Source organism: Liolophura sinensis, chromosome 8 (assembly GCF_032854445.1).
Source record: "Liolophura sinensis isolate JHLJ2023 chromosome 8, CUHK_Ljap_v2, whole genome shotgun sequence".
Classification (NCBI taxonomy): Eukaryota; Metazoa; Mollusca; class Polyplacophora; order Chitonida; family Chitonidae; genus Liolophura; species Liolophura sinensis.
The window spans coordinates 32,322,290-32,341,393 of NC_088302.1; the positions used below are offsets into that span (position 1 = coordinate 32,322,290).

General features: G+C 39.5%; 1 protein-coding gene across 1 annotated transcript in view; it reads right to left on the reverse strand.

Moving 5' to 3' along the window:
- Positions 1-50: 50 nt before the first annotated feature.
- The window catches only part of LOC135473423 (murinoglobulin-2-like), a 43,542-nt gene continuing 24,488 nt past the window's right edge, over positions 51-19,104 (reverse strand). Inside the window, exons 22-38 of the mRNA XM_064753272.1 lie at positions 18,692-18,790; positions 18,100-18,151; positions 17,613-17,705; positions 16,445-16,621; positions 14,879-15,204; positions 14,030-14,189; positions 13,187-13,410; positions 12,510-12,722; positions 11,326-11,453; positions 10,925-11,015; positions 10,498-10,572; positions 10,138-10,240; positions 9,349-9,585; positions 7,597-7,643; positions 1,718-1,787; positions 1,252-1,398; positions 51-694 (exon numbers count right to left, since the gene is read on the reverse strand). Coding sequence (XP_064609342.1) covers positions 558-694; positions 1,252-1,398; positions 1,718-1,787; positions 7,597-7,643; positions 9,349-9,585; positions 10,138-10,240; positions 10,498-10,572; positions 10,925-11,015; positions 11,326-11,453; positions 12,510-12,722; positions 13,187-13,410; positions 14,030-14,189; positions 14,879-15,204; positions 16,445-16,621; positions 17,613-17,705; positions 18,100-18,151; positions 18,692-18,790 — 2,379 coding nt within the window. The 3' untranslated portion in view covers positions 51-557. The remainder of the gene's footprint in view (positions 695-1,251; positions 1,399-1,717; positions 1,788-7,596; positions 7,644-9,348; positions 9,586-10,137; positions 10,241-10,497; positions 10,573-10,924; positions 11,016-11,325; positions 11,454-12,509; positions 12,723-13,186; positions 13,411-14,029; positions 14,190-14,878; positions 15,205-16,444; positions 16,622-17,612; positions 17,706-18,099; positions 18,152-18,691; positions 18,791-19,104) is intronic.

A 19,104-nucleotide genomic window follows, 5' to 3' on the forward strand; every position in this document is an offset into this window, starting at 1 on the left:
AGGCTCTATATGTTCATTCATAAACGCTGTAGTGCCAAAGAAGCTGTAGCTATAAAGAAGCCGTGTATGTTCATTCATAAGCCATGTAGTACCAAACACGCTGTGTATGTTCATTCATAGACGATCTAGTACCAGAAAGGCTGTATATATACATTAACAAACGATCTAGTACCAGAAAGGCTGTATACATTCATTAACAAACGATCTAGTGCCAGAATGGCTTTATATGTTCATTCATAAACAATATATTACTCAAAAAAGGCTGTATATGTTAATATAGTACCGAATCTCCATGTTTGAAAACACTAGAGGTTTTTTTCAGAACATTTTTCTGATCTTTCAGTCTTCCACATGTGCGTCTATACTTGCTAAGGAGTGACTTTACATATCAGCAGCAATGTTTACAAAAAAAGAACCTGACTTCATTCATGTGCTTTTTGTATTTTAACACCATTTAAATATATTTCGATGTTTCGCTAGTGTCTCCAATCTTTATCTCAGAGACAGATGCATGATTTTAATCGTAGCACGTTGATCTAATGTCTAGTCCAATGAAATCAGCTGGCGCAGGACACTGAGAGTTTTCTGGATTCTTTTTCGATGGCGCTGGTGATACGGACGACTGTTACTCTGGCGTCTAGCAGCAATGTTCCCTGAGTGTATGCGTCGCTCGGGGTAAGCACCATGACTCTACCTGAAACCGGAAATCAGACAACATGACCTGGAGAGCCCTCAGTATGCACGTGTGCAACACGCTTAATTATATTACTTATTAACTTATGGTATTATTTGGATGGGAAATCAAGAGTCGATCACTGCTAGAACACATGAAACAAAACACTCACACTCATGCATTCACACTCAAATGTGCTCTGAGAAAAAGATCAAATTTGAAACAAATCGACACACTTCTGAAAACTATATCTTTAAGAGTACCTTTACCAATATTATTAGAAAAATGATCGATTAAGTGTATATTGTTTTAAAATGGAATTAAATGCGTTCAAATATTAGAATTCTAAGATGGGCTTTATTGGTCGTAGTGCCAGTGACAAGGCATTCTGATGTCACTTCATAGTTAAATCTATTACTCATAATTAATGTATACGATCAGTGGAGAAGGTACAGTGAATTGTATCGTCAGCTAACCACCCAGCCCCTCACCCACCAAAGCCACACTATCTTTAACGCCTTCTAGAAATGAGCCAACTAGGTCCCGTTACCATAAATGGCGGAATATATGTGTTATACCTTTCTGCTTAAGAACATCACACTGGCAAGCTGGACTGAGAGAAAATCGGGCAAATCCGTTAACAGCTGCTTTTCCTCTTTTGGGTCTAAAATCGGCTTGGAGTTTAAGTGGGAATGTGCCGTCCCGGCCTGTGTACGTTTTGTATGCTGAAAAACAAGAAAGTGTGGATTTATTTTCACAGTTATCTTTCTAGTTATATGGGAAACAAACAGCGATGATCGGTCGCAAGTTTTCACGCACGCACGTTTCAAGTATACACCATGCACGATGTATGAAGAACAATTGAGGATGTACCGGTACACCATCCCCAACAATAAAATCCACCATCAACAACGCCATCCACCCACAGACCTTCACCTCACTGCTAAAAATAAATAGTCCATGCAAATCTTTTCAGAATTTATTTTATTTTTAGATATTTTAACTGATTTAAATCACACAGAACGATAGTTTGGCAAAACATACCATGTTGAGCTGAGCAATATCTCTGAGGATAATCGTCAGGTCGCTCCTCCACACAAACTGGACAATGCACCTGAAATCAGTAAAAGACGTCATAAACTTGGTGACCAGCGACAGCTGTATTCGAACACGTGACCTCACTGCTTGTATTTTTCGACTTGTTCGATTCAAAGCATAGGTGGCAGAATCATCCAAACACTATTTATACCTAATATATATATAACCAGGTACCAGTACATAACTTCAATGCCAGGGAGGCAAGCCCTAACTTTAAATAACTGGACATGAAACACAGAAAAACATTCCAATCTCAACCAAACGACGTTCGTTCTAAAGCTGAGATACTCAGCTGAGTATCTCTAAAGCTGAGATACTCAGCTTTACCTTGGTGTATGGATCGGCCAGTAAACATACTATCTCTTGGCTACACCAAGCCTGAAACTCATAAGTTTGTATTTCTTTTTAGTTTAGTTGGACAAATCCAGTAACAAAGAAAAAGAGCGTCAACCGACAGCTCTGGTTTGATTTCTCAGGAATCGAAGCCACCATATTTCTACTATCGACCAAATAAGCTGTTCTTTTAATAAAAGACTTTTAAATGCTTCGATTGGTTACACTCTACTGAAATTATACAGCTTCATCTGACCTTCACTCCATAAATGCCCACATGTCAATTTACCTTGCGGCCATAATTTGCAAGCCATCGCGGCGATATATAAAAGCTACGTTCTGATTTTTCACATGCTTATCAGAGCAAAGATTTTCTCTGTAAACTGATTTTCAAGTTACCGGATTTGTCCGACTTAAATAAAAACATACAAACTTAGGGTTTCAGGCTTCGTGTAGCCAGGGGAAAGCATGTTCCTTTGTGTTTTCATACGTCAGCGTAAATCCTAATGTATCAGCTTTCGAACGAACGTCGTTTGGTTGAAACTGGAATATTTTTCCAGTTATGTAAAGTTAGGGCTTATGTCCCAAGCACAAAAGTTGTGTACCTCATTATATATATATTAGGTATAAATAGCGTTTGGACAATTTTGCCACCTATGATTCAAAGCATAGGTTCGGGTGATGACAGGAATGAATTCATACCAAAAATATAAGGGGGGTTCGAGGAGGGTTGTTAAGGTAAGTGAAATTGTTCACGTGCAGGTAGGGTTGTTGACCAATATTTATTTGATTGGTGTCTTACGCCGTCCTCAAAAATATTTCACTTATACGACGGCGGCCAGCATTATGGTAGGTGGAAACCGGGCACAGCCCGTGGGGAAACCCACGCCCATCCGCAGGTTGCTGGAAGACCTTCCCATGTACGGCCGGAGAGGAAACCAGCATGAGCTGGACTTGAACTCACATAGTGAGAGACTTCTGGGTCATTACGCTGCGCTAGCGCGCTAACCAACTGAGCCACGGAGGCCCCTTGAACAATATTGAGCGCTGCGTTACTGTAGTGTTTGGAGCTACATAGTACCCGTCTTGGCATTGTTTTACTGTGCATTTCTTAAAGGTACCGGTTTCTACCCTTATTTCACATGTAGTAGGCCTATATATAGAGAACAAACCATGAGACTACGTGTCTTCCAACATTCCCGTCGAATTAAGAGCGAGACAAAGTGACTGCTATGCGGTTTCAAAGCCACGCGACACATTAGTATTTCAAACTGCCTGAGGGCTATGGCCAAGGATTCTAACATCCACATTTACAAGAACAACGTCGTTGTGGACTATAGAGCCAATAAATTCTACTCAGAGGGTTTCACTACATTTTCATGTTTGTTCAGTTTTGCTGTCGTTTTTCACATACAATACAGCTGTCCTTGTTATTTAACTCCATTTGTACTATACGCCCGTTTCCCTTTTATATGCCCAAACTTCAGTTCCAGACAAATGATGTTTAAAAAAAATTCCTCCTTGACCTTTGTCAGTACCATGACATCAATACGGCCTACACGGATGAAATAACCGTAATAAGTCCTGTGGATTTTGTCGCGTGAGGAACGGAATGTCTGCTATCTTCATTTCACAGGTTGGCATGGGTGGTCATCCTAACAACTGGTTCGTGACGGACGGATAGCTCCGGGCGGCGCCAGAATTACCGGTGCTCTCCGCCGCGACGAATCACTGCCACGACCGTAGCCGGAAGTGTCTCATCAAGGTCGTGAACTAGCTTATTACCTTCCAAGTCAACAGATCAGGCTAAGCAGTGAGAAGGCTGTTATGTACAGGACCGAGATGGGACCAAATGTACAATTGTCACATGCACAAATCCAATGCTTTCCGCGTTCTAAATTATAATAATAATCTGTTAAATTTAACAGAAAGTCTGTTGTCTGAGTGATGCTAGAATGTATTCTGTCATTGCAGCAGGTCATTCTGTCAAATATAGCGCACATAGGCCTAAGCTATTAATCCAGTATAAACATTGTATTAGACTAAAATGATATTGTGTTGAATGTGACACAGTATTATGTTGTAGTAACAGGATATATTCTACTATCATTCAGACTATAGACATTTTGTTAAAATTAATAAACTACTTTTATTTGAGTGTAAGTGTGTTTTTTTCACGTGTATCTGTATATGGAAATAACCATGGAATGATTATAATGCTTAAAGTAAAAGAAAGCTAAAATATGAATTAAGGTTTATCATACAGAAAACTGAAAACTATGCGTAAAAATACTTTATTTATTTTTTCAGATTTTTAAAGTGTGTTGAAAGGCATTCAAATGTTTGCATACTATAGTGGGCTTTATGGGCCATATTGACAGCATCTAGGAAATCTGGCGTCACATCACCTTTTCTCCTGATGTTCACCAGAAGGAAGGAATTTCTGGGAGCATTATTTCAGTAGTCCTTTACACATAGGTAAAAAGAGTTATTCTAACATTCGGTGTCGCGATTAAAGTTGAAAAACCTTCCTGTGACGTCAGAGTTCTTAAACTCTGATAGTATGGCCCATAAGCCCGCCTTACAATTCAAATGTTTGAACGCTTTTAACTCTTTTCACACAAATCTAGAAAAATAAATGAAAGTATATTTATGCATAGTTTTAAGTGGTCTATTTAGTGATGCCTACTTCGATTTTTAGAGGACTTTACCTTTAATACCTCATCGCTCTGTGAATGGTATATTGAGTGCAGTGCGCTGAAATGTGTTCTGTTGAATAATGAGTTACGTTTACCGCTGAACGACTAAGTTTTACATTTTCATTACAGAAATGATATATTTAGCTGGTTGTTTTTGCAAATAAATAATTATAGACACGTGTAAAACTCCGAGTAAAAGTAGAGCGACAAATTCCTAGAGGACTGTATCCATTTAGTATGCATTAAAGATACTACATGTAGGATATTTTGCTTTTTATTTTAGAATATCCCAATTAGCCTTCACACAATATCAGACTGGTCTGTGTACGTGTTATCATTCAAAATCGGATGTAAAGAATATAAACTCTATAATGCTTGTCGTATGCATCATAACACGTTCAAATTTTAGAATCGTTTAAACACTATATATAGAACAGGTACAGTTCTTTCACTAAACGGAAATAATTTGAGCCATTCTGGGTAAATGCAAACAATCTGATTTAATTAGCGAATGGGGATTTTTTGCATGCTTTATTGATGTCAAGTAATTACATGGAAAGAATACTGATAAAGCTACACGTATAATTTTCAAGTATTAGGATTTTTTTCAAGTATTCAATCATGTCATCCAGTGCATTTACAGAAAGCTAAACGCATCACAGAAAGCAGCTGAAATTAAATAAACCCTCAGCGGTAAAACCACTGAAAGCGGTACCTGACAAGTAAAACCACTGAAAGCGGTACCTGACAAGCCAAACCATTGGAATCGGTACCTGACAAGTAAAACCGCTGAGCGAGGTATATGACAAGTAAAACCGCTGAAAGCGGTATCTGATAAGTCAAACCACTGAAAGCGGTACCTGACAAGTAAAACCACTGAAAGCGGCACCTAACAAGTAAAACCACTGAACGCGGTACCTAACAAACCAAATCATTGGAAGTCGTACCTGACAAGTTAAACCGCTGAACGCGGTATCTGACAAGTAAAACCACTGAAAGCGGTACCTGACAAGTGAAACCAACGGAAGCGGTACCGGACAAGTAAAACCGCTGAGCGAGGTATCTGACAAGTAAAACCGCTGAAAGCGGTATCTGATAAGTCAAACCACTGAAAGCGGTACCTGACAAGTAAAACCACTGAAAGCGGTACCTGACAAGGTAAACCACTGAACGCGGTACCTAACAAGCCAAACCATTGGAAGCCGTACATGACAAGTTAAACCGCTGAAAGCGGTATCTGACAAGTAAAACCACTGAAAGCGGTACCTGACAAGTGAAACCAACGGAAGCGGTACCCGACAAGTAAAACCGCGGAAAGCGGTACCTAACAAGTCAAACCGCTGAAAGCGGTATCTGACAAGTCAAACCACTAAAAGCGGTATCTGACAAGTCAAAGCACTGAAAACGGCAAATGACAAGTCAAACCGCTGAAAGCGGTTCCTGGCAAGTAAAACCACTGAAAGCGATACCTGACAAGTCAAAGCACTGAAAGTGGTACCTGACAAGCCAAACCGCTGAAAGCGGTACCTGGCAAGTCAAACTACTGAAAGCGGTAAGTGACAAGTAAAACCACTGAAAGCGGTAAGTGACAAGTAAAACCACTGAAAGCGGTACCTGACAAGTAAAACCGCTGAACGCGGTAGGGCCTATCTGACAAGCAAAACCGCTGAAAGCGGTACCTGGCAAGTCAAACTACTGAAAGCGGTAAGTGACAAGCCAAACCACTGGAATCGGTACCTGACAAGTAAAACCGCTGAACGCGGTATCTGACAAGCAAAACCGCTGAAGGCGGTATCTGACAAGTAAAACCACTGAAAGTGATACCTTACAAGTAAAACCACTGAAAGCGGTAGCTGACAAGTGAAACCAACGGAAGCGGTACCCGACAAGTAAAACCGCGGAAAGCGGTACCCGACAAATCAAACCACTGTAAGCGGTCACTGACAAGTATATTGTAATCAAATGTTTGAATTCTAATATGAGCTGAACTGAGTGCATTTGTCGAGTCACAAATCTGACGACACGAACTTTGTTCACCCTTCACTTGGCATGTAACACTGGGGTAGCTAGTTTCCATGCATAGGTATACATTACAAGAATAAACCTCACCTTAGTTTCTTAATTAAAGTAGAAAAAACCCAAGTGTCACATCACTTGAACTCAACATTATTAATACCCTCAATAAAGCAAAATGCAGAATTCAAGCTAATGCTTGCATTTTGTTAATATCTTTCTGTTGCCACTTAATTTTTGCATTCTTCTAACTTATAATAAGTAGATTTCCCTCAAGAAAACTATTATTTTTCAATATGTCTCATCCTTTCCCCAGTGTTTCCCCATTCATCCATTCACAACACAGCGATCTAACCATGCGAACCACTACTGTGGCGTATATGTACACTCAAAAAATTAATCCGTTAATTTTAACAGAAAGTCTATTGTCTGAGTGATACTAGAATGTATTTAGTTATTATAACACTATATTGTGTCATATTCAACATAATATTATGTTAGTCTAACGGAATCATTATGTAGAGTTAATAGAATATGTGTGTTTTACAGAATAATCTGCTGCAATAACAGAATACGTTTTGACACCACTCAGACAACAGGCTTTCTGTTAAATTTAACAGATTAATCCTTTTTTAGAGTGACCATTATCCAAACCAATCAGCTTTGAGCTCTGTGGCCACAGTGAATAACAGGTTATACGCCTGTTTTATTTCTTGGTCCCAAATGTAACAAAATTAGGGATAATTACGCAGTTAGGTATAGCAAGGACACACGACTTACCTTCTCGGTCTGTTTTTGTTTCTCTTTAGCAGCTTTCAGCTTTTTTACTGAAAAAGTTCAATGTGAAAATATCTATATTGTTCTATATATACTAACCAAAGATAAATGCATAACATATTTATTTAACGCCGTACTCAAGAATTTTTCGCTTACGTGATGGCTATCAGACTTATGGGTGAAACACACACACACACACACACACGCACGCACGCACGCACACGCACACACACACACACAAACAAAACAAAACAAAAACGGAGTGCTTGGAGTAAACGATTGCTCTATGCAAGGTACCTGACAAATCCCCTGACTTAAAGCAGAGGCGGATCCAATCAGAGCTGAATTTGTTCACGCAAACCTGATTCGTCAACAGGCTGACAGGCGCAGACAATATACAAGCCCCTTAGTTTTCTACGTCAGTGAAACCCCTGCTGAGATTCGAAATAACAGCTGTGTCTATGCATCAATATCAGAAGTATCTATTTTCGAACATCCCAGACGTTACAATAATATTCACATCAGTTATTATCTATTATTTAATTAGAATGGGTGGCAGAAGTCTGAAACTTGCACGCCTTCAAACAATGATCAGCTGTCACCAGGGGCCATGGTCGGCTCTGTTAGCCCTAAGACGTTAATCCCGCTGATGGTGGTCGAACTATCACCAGTGATAGTTGGAGGCCTGAATCCAGCTTTCGCCAGTTCAGTGAGGGCTTTCGATCTAAGAGGTTTGCCAGGTGCCTTGCGAAGGCCAGTGCTTTGATATTCCAGGCTCCCTGGATTCTTCCACCCACAAAACTACAGTCTTATGCTGAGTGAAGCAATCTTGTCCATTTCGTTGAAGGTCAATAAAATTAATTAATGTAATTAATTAAACATATTTTTGCTTCAGAACAGAAACTCATGGATATTATGAATTCTGTAAATGTTATACATACTGTTATCGGATTCCCGGATATATGCTGGTGTGAAGAATACTGATAAAAAGTAATAAGCAATGCCTATTACACACTCTCCCTACTACAGAATCACAGCCTGTTATACACTCTCCCTTCTACAGCATTACGGCCTGTTATACACTCTCCCTACTACAGTATCACAGCCTATATATATATTTCGTGAGAGCTGATATTTCTCGAAAATGCTACTGTATAAATGTAAATTAGTAAAGGGTACAATTAGGATGTTGGGGCCTCCGTGGCTCAGTTGGTTAGCACGCTAGCGCAGCGTAATGACCCAGGAGTCTCTCACCAATACGGTCGCTGTGAGTTCAAGTCCAACTCATGCTGGCTTTCCCTCCGGCCGTATGTGGGAAGGTCTGTCAGCTACCTGCGGATGGTCGTGGGTTTCCCCCGGGTTCTGCCCGGTTTCCACCCACCATAATGCTGGCCGCCGTCGTATAAGTGAAATATTCTTGAGTACGGCGTAAAACACCAATCAAAAAAAAAAAAAAATTAGGATGTTCATGACCTGTAGCGCTCAGGCGTTTGGCATGCACATGTATTGCGAAATTTACAGTCAAACATTTCAGTTTGCATACAGTTTACTAAGTTCAATCATGATTAGCTCTTGCCTATATATCGTTTCCGCTATCAGACAGCATAATTATTGAAAACCGGTTTACCTAATAGAAGATAATGAGTATTAAGAGCAGTGGCTCCTTTATTTAGCTTGTCTCCCAACTGGTCTAAACAGAAAAAAAATTCAAACTGGATAATATCACACCAAATTTCATAACTGAAAAAAACCTACATAAAAATGGCGGTAGGACGGGCTGTACTCGTCGTTGTGGTATAAAGAATGGATCAGAAGCTGGTCCTGATAACCCGGGAAGGATAGGCTCTCTCCGCTGCTCCGGAAAGAATGGCACATTGGCAGATTCTCCTCTGTGTTGATCCAGCGGGCCTACGTGATCTGTCACCTCAAACGGAATCTCCTCTTTTGTGCCACAGGTGGTTTTAATATTGTACATAGTCATGACTGAATGATCTGAAAGCCAATAAAAATATATTTAGTTTGGGTTCATTAATAAGGAATTGATGAATGATTATGTAACTTCGGCATCAACAACTGGGAAATACTGTAAGGAATTGGGTTTGCTCTAGACATCAACAGATAAACCTTATCTGTTAATTTATAATTGTCATTTATATGTAAGTATGTAAGTCAACAGAACAAGAACGTCTTACAAAAGAAGATATGATGTATAAGTCAGAAACAGAAAGACATTATGTCAGTAGTTTTGTTGTGTGAGTCAACAAAAACACATATAACTATTCCTTTTTGACGTCAAGTAAAATTAAATTATTTGAAACCTCTTTAAATACACCAGTTTTCACATAAAAGCAAACTTTAACTAAGTAGATTTAATCTGTAAATAGACACAAATGCTTTTGACCAATCACTGTTGGCACTAATCCAATCAAAACTTTATGTACATGTGCACGTATGTCCGTTTGATCTTGGACAAAGCGCAAATAAACGAGTATATTAAAGGAACACATCGATATCAAGAGAAGATTTTACCAAAATACTTATTACCTGTTTCATAGTAATCATACACTTTAACGTGGGCTTCTTTAGGCGCTGTCAGTTTCACATTCTGGAATACTTCAAACTCAAAACATCTTCTCTGAGGTGTCATCTGAAAGCAATGCATAAATGATAGCGATGCTAAGTCTAATGTGGACTGGCCTTAAATTAACGCAGTTAACCGCGGAAATTCATGTGGAATTGATGTGAAAAGGACACTTAATGGCAGCTTAACTTTGTTTTAAAGACTAGTTTAGCTACAAGAATTACAGAATAAAATATTTACATAAATATAGCTGTTAATCTACGAGATGTAATTAGGGATAGTCGGGAAGAAAAATTACGAAAAAGAACATCCACAAGACATACCTCTTCAAAATAAAAGTTGACTGAGTTGTCTTCTATCTCAAACTTTTTAACACCAAGGCGTGTCTCTTGTAAAACCTAGAGAAACAAAATCAACCATTTTAGTTACCATGTTTATGCATTCATTTTAACCGGAAATATTCAATACGTTATGGTGGAAAGAGCATATAAACTCTTGCCACCCGCCACAGGTTCTCTCAGATCGTACACGTGCACATGATAAGGTCTTCCGTCAACTGGCGGATGGTTGTGGGTTCTCCTCGGGCTCTGCCCGGCCTCCTATCACCATAATGCTGGCCGCCGTTGAATAGGTGAAAGATTCGTCTGTATGGCGTAAACACCAACCAAACAAAAAAAAAATAAATAAATGAGTAAATATATCACATGATGAATGGTAAGTTACACGTGCGTATGCAATACGGATACTTACAGGAGCAATAGTCTCTTTAATTGGCACCCAGCCAGTCACCATCTTCACCTCTACGATAGCCATGTTTGATGCTGACTCGGACAGAACATAGCTATGTTTTAAAGAGAGAAATGTAGTGTTAAGCGTTAAGCCAAAGTAGAATCGGTCAACGTTTCTTATATCCCTTAATAATTGGTAATTAAATACTTTCGTTAAAGGAAATGTAGGCCTATGGAGGCAAAAAAAAAAAAACAAGCAAACAAGAGAAATTAGTGAACATCAAAGTAGCCACCTACAAAAATGTTCCTATAAATCGTAAAACGAAGTCTGAGGTTTAAAATTCCCGGTAACTGTTGTAACAAGTTACAGGTTCACAAAGACTTATCCGTGGAAACAATAAAACTGAAAATATATAAATTTACCTTGTGCAAATATTGACGCTTCTTTTCTTGCAGTTGTTGATGTCTGATTTTGACCTGAAAATGTTCACTTTGATGTGGAAAGGTGGTGAACTTTCGGGCTCACTGGGAACATTGTAGCGAACGTTGGTCTAAAAACAAATAATTAAAAGTTAAATAATTATGTCATACTCATTAACGGGGATGAATTTTCAAACTTACGTTTAGCGTTTTAGCCATTACAATTTCAATCCATAAACTGTTTTGAGCCCAGAACGATGTTATACTTTTATGTTTGATTGCTGATTTTTTCACAGAAATACAATGGTGGCGGTCATTTTCACGAAATTAATAAAACCGGAGAGCCATGGTAAACAACCCTCAATTTACTGGCAAACCATCACGCATGTGACGTACAGATATGCACATCTTCTGGTAGAAGACCAGCAGTCGTCAACGAACGTCAGGCACGGCAAACGGCCACGCGAGTGCTTTCGATCGCATATTGTCGTCAACGCCCAACGAACAGTGAGAGAGAACAGTGATGTAACAAGAAGACCATGACCCGGAATCCCGATGCAATCTTAAACTTAAGTCAAAACATGAGCCCCACCATAATGCTGCCCGCTGTCGTATAATTGAAATATTCTTGACTACGGCGTAAAACATCAATGAAATAAATAAATCAATCAAAACTTCAACCATTAAATTTAGTGTGTTCGTTTTCGTTATATAAGCTTAAATTTACAATAACTTACCCAGAACTTACGTTTCCAAGCAATATTTTGACCTTATTACATAAGAAATAACAGTTTTATAAGCGTTTAAAATTTTGACCCAAGCCTAAGAGCTCTTTCTGATCTCAGGGCGATATTGATGAAGTCAACAAGTAGTCGTCAGTGAAAGTCAGGCACTGCAAACGGCCTCACAAGCGCCATCGATCGCATATTGTCAACAACGCCCAATGAACAGTGAGAGAGAGCAGCGATGTAACAAAAAGACCATGACCCGGGATCCCGATGTAATCTTAAAAAGTCAAAACAACATCACCGAAAACGAACGAATACAATTATGCAATCACCAACATATTATCCGGTAAATCAAAAACTGAAGTCAAATTACATGCACATTATTGTGGACGATTTATTATAGTAAGTATATCATGGCATTGGCCTTGACCTTTCAACCTCATGATGTCACACGCTCACCTGGATTAGCGCACACCCTATCCCTTCTGTGATGACCTTCAGCTCGTTAGGAAGCCGTCTGACACGTGTCGTATGCAGAGCGAATTTGTTCGCGTCTACAATCTGATACTTTTGATTAAATCTGTTGCCTTGAACAATACACGTTAGATTAGTCTTAGGTCGATAAGCCTTGGAGCTGTAAAGAGCTATGGCCTGAAGGGCAACAACAGTATCCTGTAAAATAAAGATTGAGCTTGATAAGAACACCATTCTGGTTGACTTGATCTGTGTATTTCTGAGACAAAGATCTGAAGAACACTGGGGAGCAAACACACAGTTCATTTCCCTTTATTTGAAATTGTATACATCATTAATAGCACACTGTCTGTGAAAGTGAAAAAGCATTTGAAACGTTTCTTTTTTATTTAGTTGATACAGTTGGGAAAACTAAGCAAGCCTGTAGAGGCTTCAATTAGCTGAGCTGAAATCATCATAACCACATATCAGCTAAGCATAAATTAGAATGCACGAAACTTCCAAAATTGAAGTCATTTTGTAACTCAATATTTCAGCATTTATTGACATAATTTTTGGAGTTTCATGTTCAGTTACAAAATAATTTCAATTTTCCGTGTTTAATATTGAGTTACAAAACGATTTCAGTTTTCGGAGTTTTATGTATCTTGAGTTTCACGTACCTGGGTTGACACAAATCCGCCTTCAGCGTTCCTCTGCTTTGTCAACCACTGAACCACTGGTCTAGCTAGCATTATACTATTAGGTTGGTTCCCGCTGATATAGGCCAGCAGAGCATACGACGTCATTTCCACCTCCAGCGCTGGCGCGTGACCGTAAGGTTCCCGCCACGAGTTGCTCGCTTTAGCAGCAGGAGTTGTCTTTCTTTCCCAGTGAAGAAGACCGTCTGGAAGTATGTTATCAACAGAAGTTAATAAAATTTAATGTTTCTGGTAGTTTTATGTTCAGGAAGCCATTATTCTTACCATATTCCTGGCGACTTTTTATTCTTGGATTCTTGGCGTACTTTAAACGTCGAGCGTTAAACGAATAAAAGTGGACATTATCATTAAGACACAATTTGAATGTCCATAAAGAGGTAAAAATCAAACCGTCATCAAGCAGTCCTTCACTGTTTCAGTGGAGACTATCGAATCCATCCAAATGAGAAACACTCATCAACTTAGTTTGTTTGTTTGCTAGCTTTATGTCCCAACGGCTATTATTTCTGCTACACTTCTTCGATGGTGTCCCCTTCATTAGACCTGCACAGTCCAAGAAGTATGGGTTGTTCCAACGCAATGGCAACACAGGGTCCAAGCTAAACTGGCCACATTTCTCTTGCAATATATGAGTAATACGTTGTCATTTTGCCCATAAAAGGTCATTGCAAAGGCAGGAATGAATAAATGGTCGGTCACTTTAGACTAGAAACGCTGCCTCGCTGGTTGGGATCGAATCTCCATCTCTGGCATTTGACTTGAAAACCGTATCCTACATCTGCAACCAAAATCTCCAGTTCCTACCTGTATACCTGCCGTTGCTGTACAGCTTGTTCATCAATTTGGATCTGAGCATACTGTTGATGTCGTACAGGGTGAGAGCATAGGCGGAAAGCGCCACAGCGTACGTGTCTGAGACATCTGTGGCTTCCAAGCATCGGACGGCTCTCTGAACGGACGGATGCTACAAAGTATCAAAGAGGCATTAGCAAAAACCTCTATACACTCCAGGGCCAGGAACACACGTGCACATCCAATCGACTTCGAGAACCCAAACCCGGTAAACTATTTGAAGACATTGTGTGGACAGCACTGAGCTGGTAGGTCTTTTTGAACCTTTCGAACAAATGACTATTGCTTCAGGCCATTTACACTATTCCAGTCGTATCTTGACGATTGTAAATATTTGAATATAACAAAGGACTTACAACATGGAGATGACTTCGATGACGGTGTGATATTTATTTATTTATTTGATTGGTGTCTTACGCCGTACTCAAGAATATTTTACTTATACGACGGCGGCCAGCTTTATGGTGGGTGGAAACCGGGCACAGCCCGGGGGAAACCCACGACCATGCACACGTTGCTGAAAGACCTTCCCACGTACGGCCGGAGAGGAAGCCAGCATGAGCTGGACTTGAACTCAAAGCGTCCGCGTTGGTGAGAGACTCCTGGGTCATTACGTTGCGCTAGCGCGCTAACCAACTAAGCCACGCAGCGTGATACTAACAGTTGTTAAATGGTTACTCGTCAGATACAGCCTCTTGTCAATTTACCTCAATTAGGATTTTCAGTACAGTTCAACCATGTCGTTGTTAGAAACTGCGTGGACAACACAGCATACGTCATGGAAAAGAGCATATGTCTTACCTGCCGAGAGGTATTGGCCTCCAACATGGCAGTCAGTACGTAGGCGGTAAGTGCTGCCAGGCCTTGGTTTCCAGAAGCCAAACCACCCTTCATCTCCTTGTGTATCACTTGACCGACATGCGGGAAGCAGCCGGACTCCAGTTGGCGCACCTGTAGCCAGGTTACGCTCTTTTTCAAGTCGTCCGGGTCAATGTATATATGATTCCGAGCCTGAGCGAAAGACTTGACAACGAAGGCGGTTAACCACATGCTTCCCGTTTCATCCTTGTCCCCAAACGCGCTGTAGGAACCATCTTTGTGTCTGTACGTAAGTTGGCTCTGGTAACCTGTATATGAACATGATATTATAACTTACAGCACAGAGAGCAAAACTAGAGCAGCGACGACAGTGTGACAATTGGCACACAGTCACACGTAACGGGTGAAAAACTGCCTCAATTTACCTAGGTTAGGGTTTTATTCTAACTGTGCATTACACCATGGATTAAGTAGAATTCAGTAAAAAACATATAGTAATGCTATTTGCTATTTCTCAGACGTCACTGTTCATAGAATGGTACATTTGTTTGTCTGTTTGTAATGTATTTAACGGTTGCCTGATTTATTGATTGTTGTGAAATGGTGTGCTCCAAGTTTTTTCACTTATACAAAAACAATGGCGGTCAGTTTTATGGAGGCCAAAAAGACCGAGGGGGTAAACGACCAACCTTTGGCAAGTTACTGACGAACTTTCCTGCCTACGACTCGAGATAAAGACTTGTATGTCATATTGGTTGGATACAAGCGTGCTCGTGAACAACAGCAAGCGTACGCAGACTGCCACAAGAGCGTCGTTGGCCACTTATTGACAGGAAGATTCTGTAGACAAGGAGCGAGAGCGCTGAAATCTACAAATCCCCTGCCCATCCTCGGGACTGAACTCGTGTTTCATATGCCTCTTGGTTAGAGGTCGCGCATTTTACTCACTGAGTTGCTTCTCGCTCTGAGTTTCTGATGAGGCAATTAGTATTATTCCGTATTAAGAAATATTGGAATTCATTGTCTGAAGTAAACCCTTTGCACAATGAAACAATACAATGACCTGGGTTACCCCCGGTTTCTGCTCGGTTTCCTCCCACAATAATGTGGCCGCCGTCGTATAAGTGAATTATTCTTGAGCACGGCGTAAAACACCAATAAAATAAATAAATAAATCATTCAATACAATTACCAGTATTAACACAGCCTAGTTGAGTTTATATACTCAGTGTCAGTCAGATGGAAGGTATCTTTGGATATATAGGACTGTAGCATGAATAGCCATCATCAAATTTTAGTGCCTAGAAAGAGTATTGACTAACGCCCCAATCCCTCCCCCAAGTTTAGATTTTAGAATTAAAGTTGTTTCGCATGGCTAAATGTTTTAATAAATTTAAAACAAATGGTTAAATTACTTCTGCCTCTGATACATAATTTATATGCAAATGTATGTAATTTTCTCCTCATACGATATCTAAAAGTTACATCCCGTCCTTAGAGCCGAGGCTTACAATGGACGTGCCTTAGAGAAAAGGCGTAGACACCCACCTTTCCTCATGAAATCTTTAGCCCTGTCTTCTTCGTACTGACTTAGTTGTTTGGTGGCCTTCAGATACTGAAGGACGTAAATGATTGGAGCAAAGTTCAACATGTTCTGTTCTCCACATCCTGTCGGCAACTGTATCAGCTTCTCCAGGCCCTTTAGAGTCAGTCCCATCAAATCACCTGTTCGGGGATGCAGAAAACACCGTGCTCAGAGTTGTGAGTCGATATACTATCTGATTTCTAATATTTTCAAAACTGTGCTCCTCGCACATTGTAAATCATTGCTATCTAATAGCGTGGGCGAAGATTTATCTGTTCAGATTGCATTCAAAATTCGTATGTAATCTGTACATATTCCTTACAGCGTATGCGCCGCTCACTACCATCGCTTCAGATCACTATCACTACTATCAAATTTTGTACAGAAATCTTCAACAAAGCCAGGGTCCCTGGGGTGACGGTGACGAGACAGTAAGTGATGTCAGAAAGCACAAACAGTCTGTATCAACGTTTGTCTCTATTTATACTTGATACGCATGCATTCTCTTTATCTTAAGTATATGCACAACATGATTTTAACGGGTACCTGGAAAAATTTAATTGACGAACGTTAATTATAGGTCGGAGGAAGGATATTAGTGATGAGGCTATAAAACCTCATACAAGCCTACGTGCGTCGTGATATAGGGTACAGAGTAGCACATGAGTTGTTACAGTATCATGAGATTATCTTGTGAAAGAACTTCTCTCTTAAAACTAAAAATTTACAGTTAACACTGTAAAGATCACACGGATTTACTGCACCTTTAAAGGGTACATGTATCTGACCAGTTTTATTGTTTCAACGCTCTTCAAAGGTGTTCATATTCAAAACTCCATTAAAAGTGTTATTTTTTTTAAAAACTCAAGTGCTGGTTTAAGGTGTTGATAAATCAGCTTTTAATGGAGTTGGAAAGTGAACACTTTGAAGAGTGTTGAAACATGTGATCTTTACAGTGTTAAATGTAACACTTTGGTTTTAAGAGTGTTATAAGGTGAAATGATAAAAACCTTAAACGACTTACTCGTAATCTTAACCAGCGGGAATCAACACAGTATAATTCAGACCTTCACACAGAACAACAACGTACAAGAATATAAATAATCGCCACAACTACATCTATAATCTGACCTATTATAGAGAACTGAGCGCGCTCCGAACCCTTGATCACATTCTGCGGTAACTTCAGTTTGATGTTGTCTTCAAAGCGCCATCCAGGTTGCTCTGAAAATACAAGAAACTGAACCAGTGAACAAAAACTACTTGGCACGTACGATGCAGGGGTAAAATTGATTGTTTATAAATGAGGTGTCGGTTTTATATATATACATATACATATATATATATATATATATATATATATATATATATATATATATATATATATATATACTGGTTGAATTTTGGTATTCTTTATTTCTGCCCTACATTTCTAAAGATGGCTACATAGTCACGCCAAAACATATTTTAATACCAAAATATCGATTCCAATATTCGGAATTTCTCTTGAGTTGGCTTAAACACAACCGATCTGTGATCACAGTTCCTTCTGTTTCTTTAATTTTCACAGGTAAGAAAATAAAACAAACAATAAAAGTGGTTTTGAATATGTACTGACCTCTTGGGCAAGCCATGGCACTGTAGGTATATTCTTTAGGTATTCCTTCTGCCTAAATTACATACACACAAAAAACAAAAACAAAAGAAAACAGTAGGTATTAATACAATCTAACAAACACGCCTGTCTACTATGTGACGAAGGGCGGCAGTGCACATATAATCAACTTTCAGATCTACTACTCTCCGAAACACTGATATGTCATTTATAAATATTCGCGCGATACGGTTTATTGTATATCTAAAGAATGCCAAGATCAGGATATCAGATCATTCAGTTTCACCTGTTGTTTCAACAGACCTCAGAAAATTGAGCAAATGGCGTCGCCATACCAGGTCCCACTTTCACAAAGCGGCGAACGGCATTTTTTTAATCGTACATTTGTCGTACATGAACGACATCTTTGTGAAACTGGGCCCATGCCTGTAATGGACAACCTTATATTTTTTGTAATATAAATCTGCCTTGAACAATTTTTATAGGAAACTAAGGGTAGCATTTTTCGAATCAGAACTTTGTATGAATTTGCAGAAGAGGAGAGATAAGATAGTGTTCTATCTGCAAAATAACAGACAAAGTCTCATTTACTTACCTCAACCAGCAGATAATTTCTAACTCGGTCTCGCGCTCCCAAACCTTTAAAGCTCATTGTGCGGTTTTTACAAATGCCAGTGGATTTCACCGCCCGTGACTACAAGTCACAAACAAAGGTTTGAAATGTTTATACTTTAAAAGTATTCTGCAGACAGAATTCAGACATCTGATTCTCTATGCCTGGAAGTCACTCAATATGAATGGGAAGTCGTGGAAACATTTAAGTGAAGACTTCAAAACCTGCTCCGAATTTCTAAATAATACCAACTGATGTCTTGTTATGGAAGTGCCATGTTAAGATATACAGTTGTTGGCTTAAGGGCATTTCAGATATGCATATTTTACCATCTTGCATGTCTTCGGGAGTATACGCAGTGCATTTATTGCACACAAACGTTACTATTTATTTAT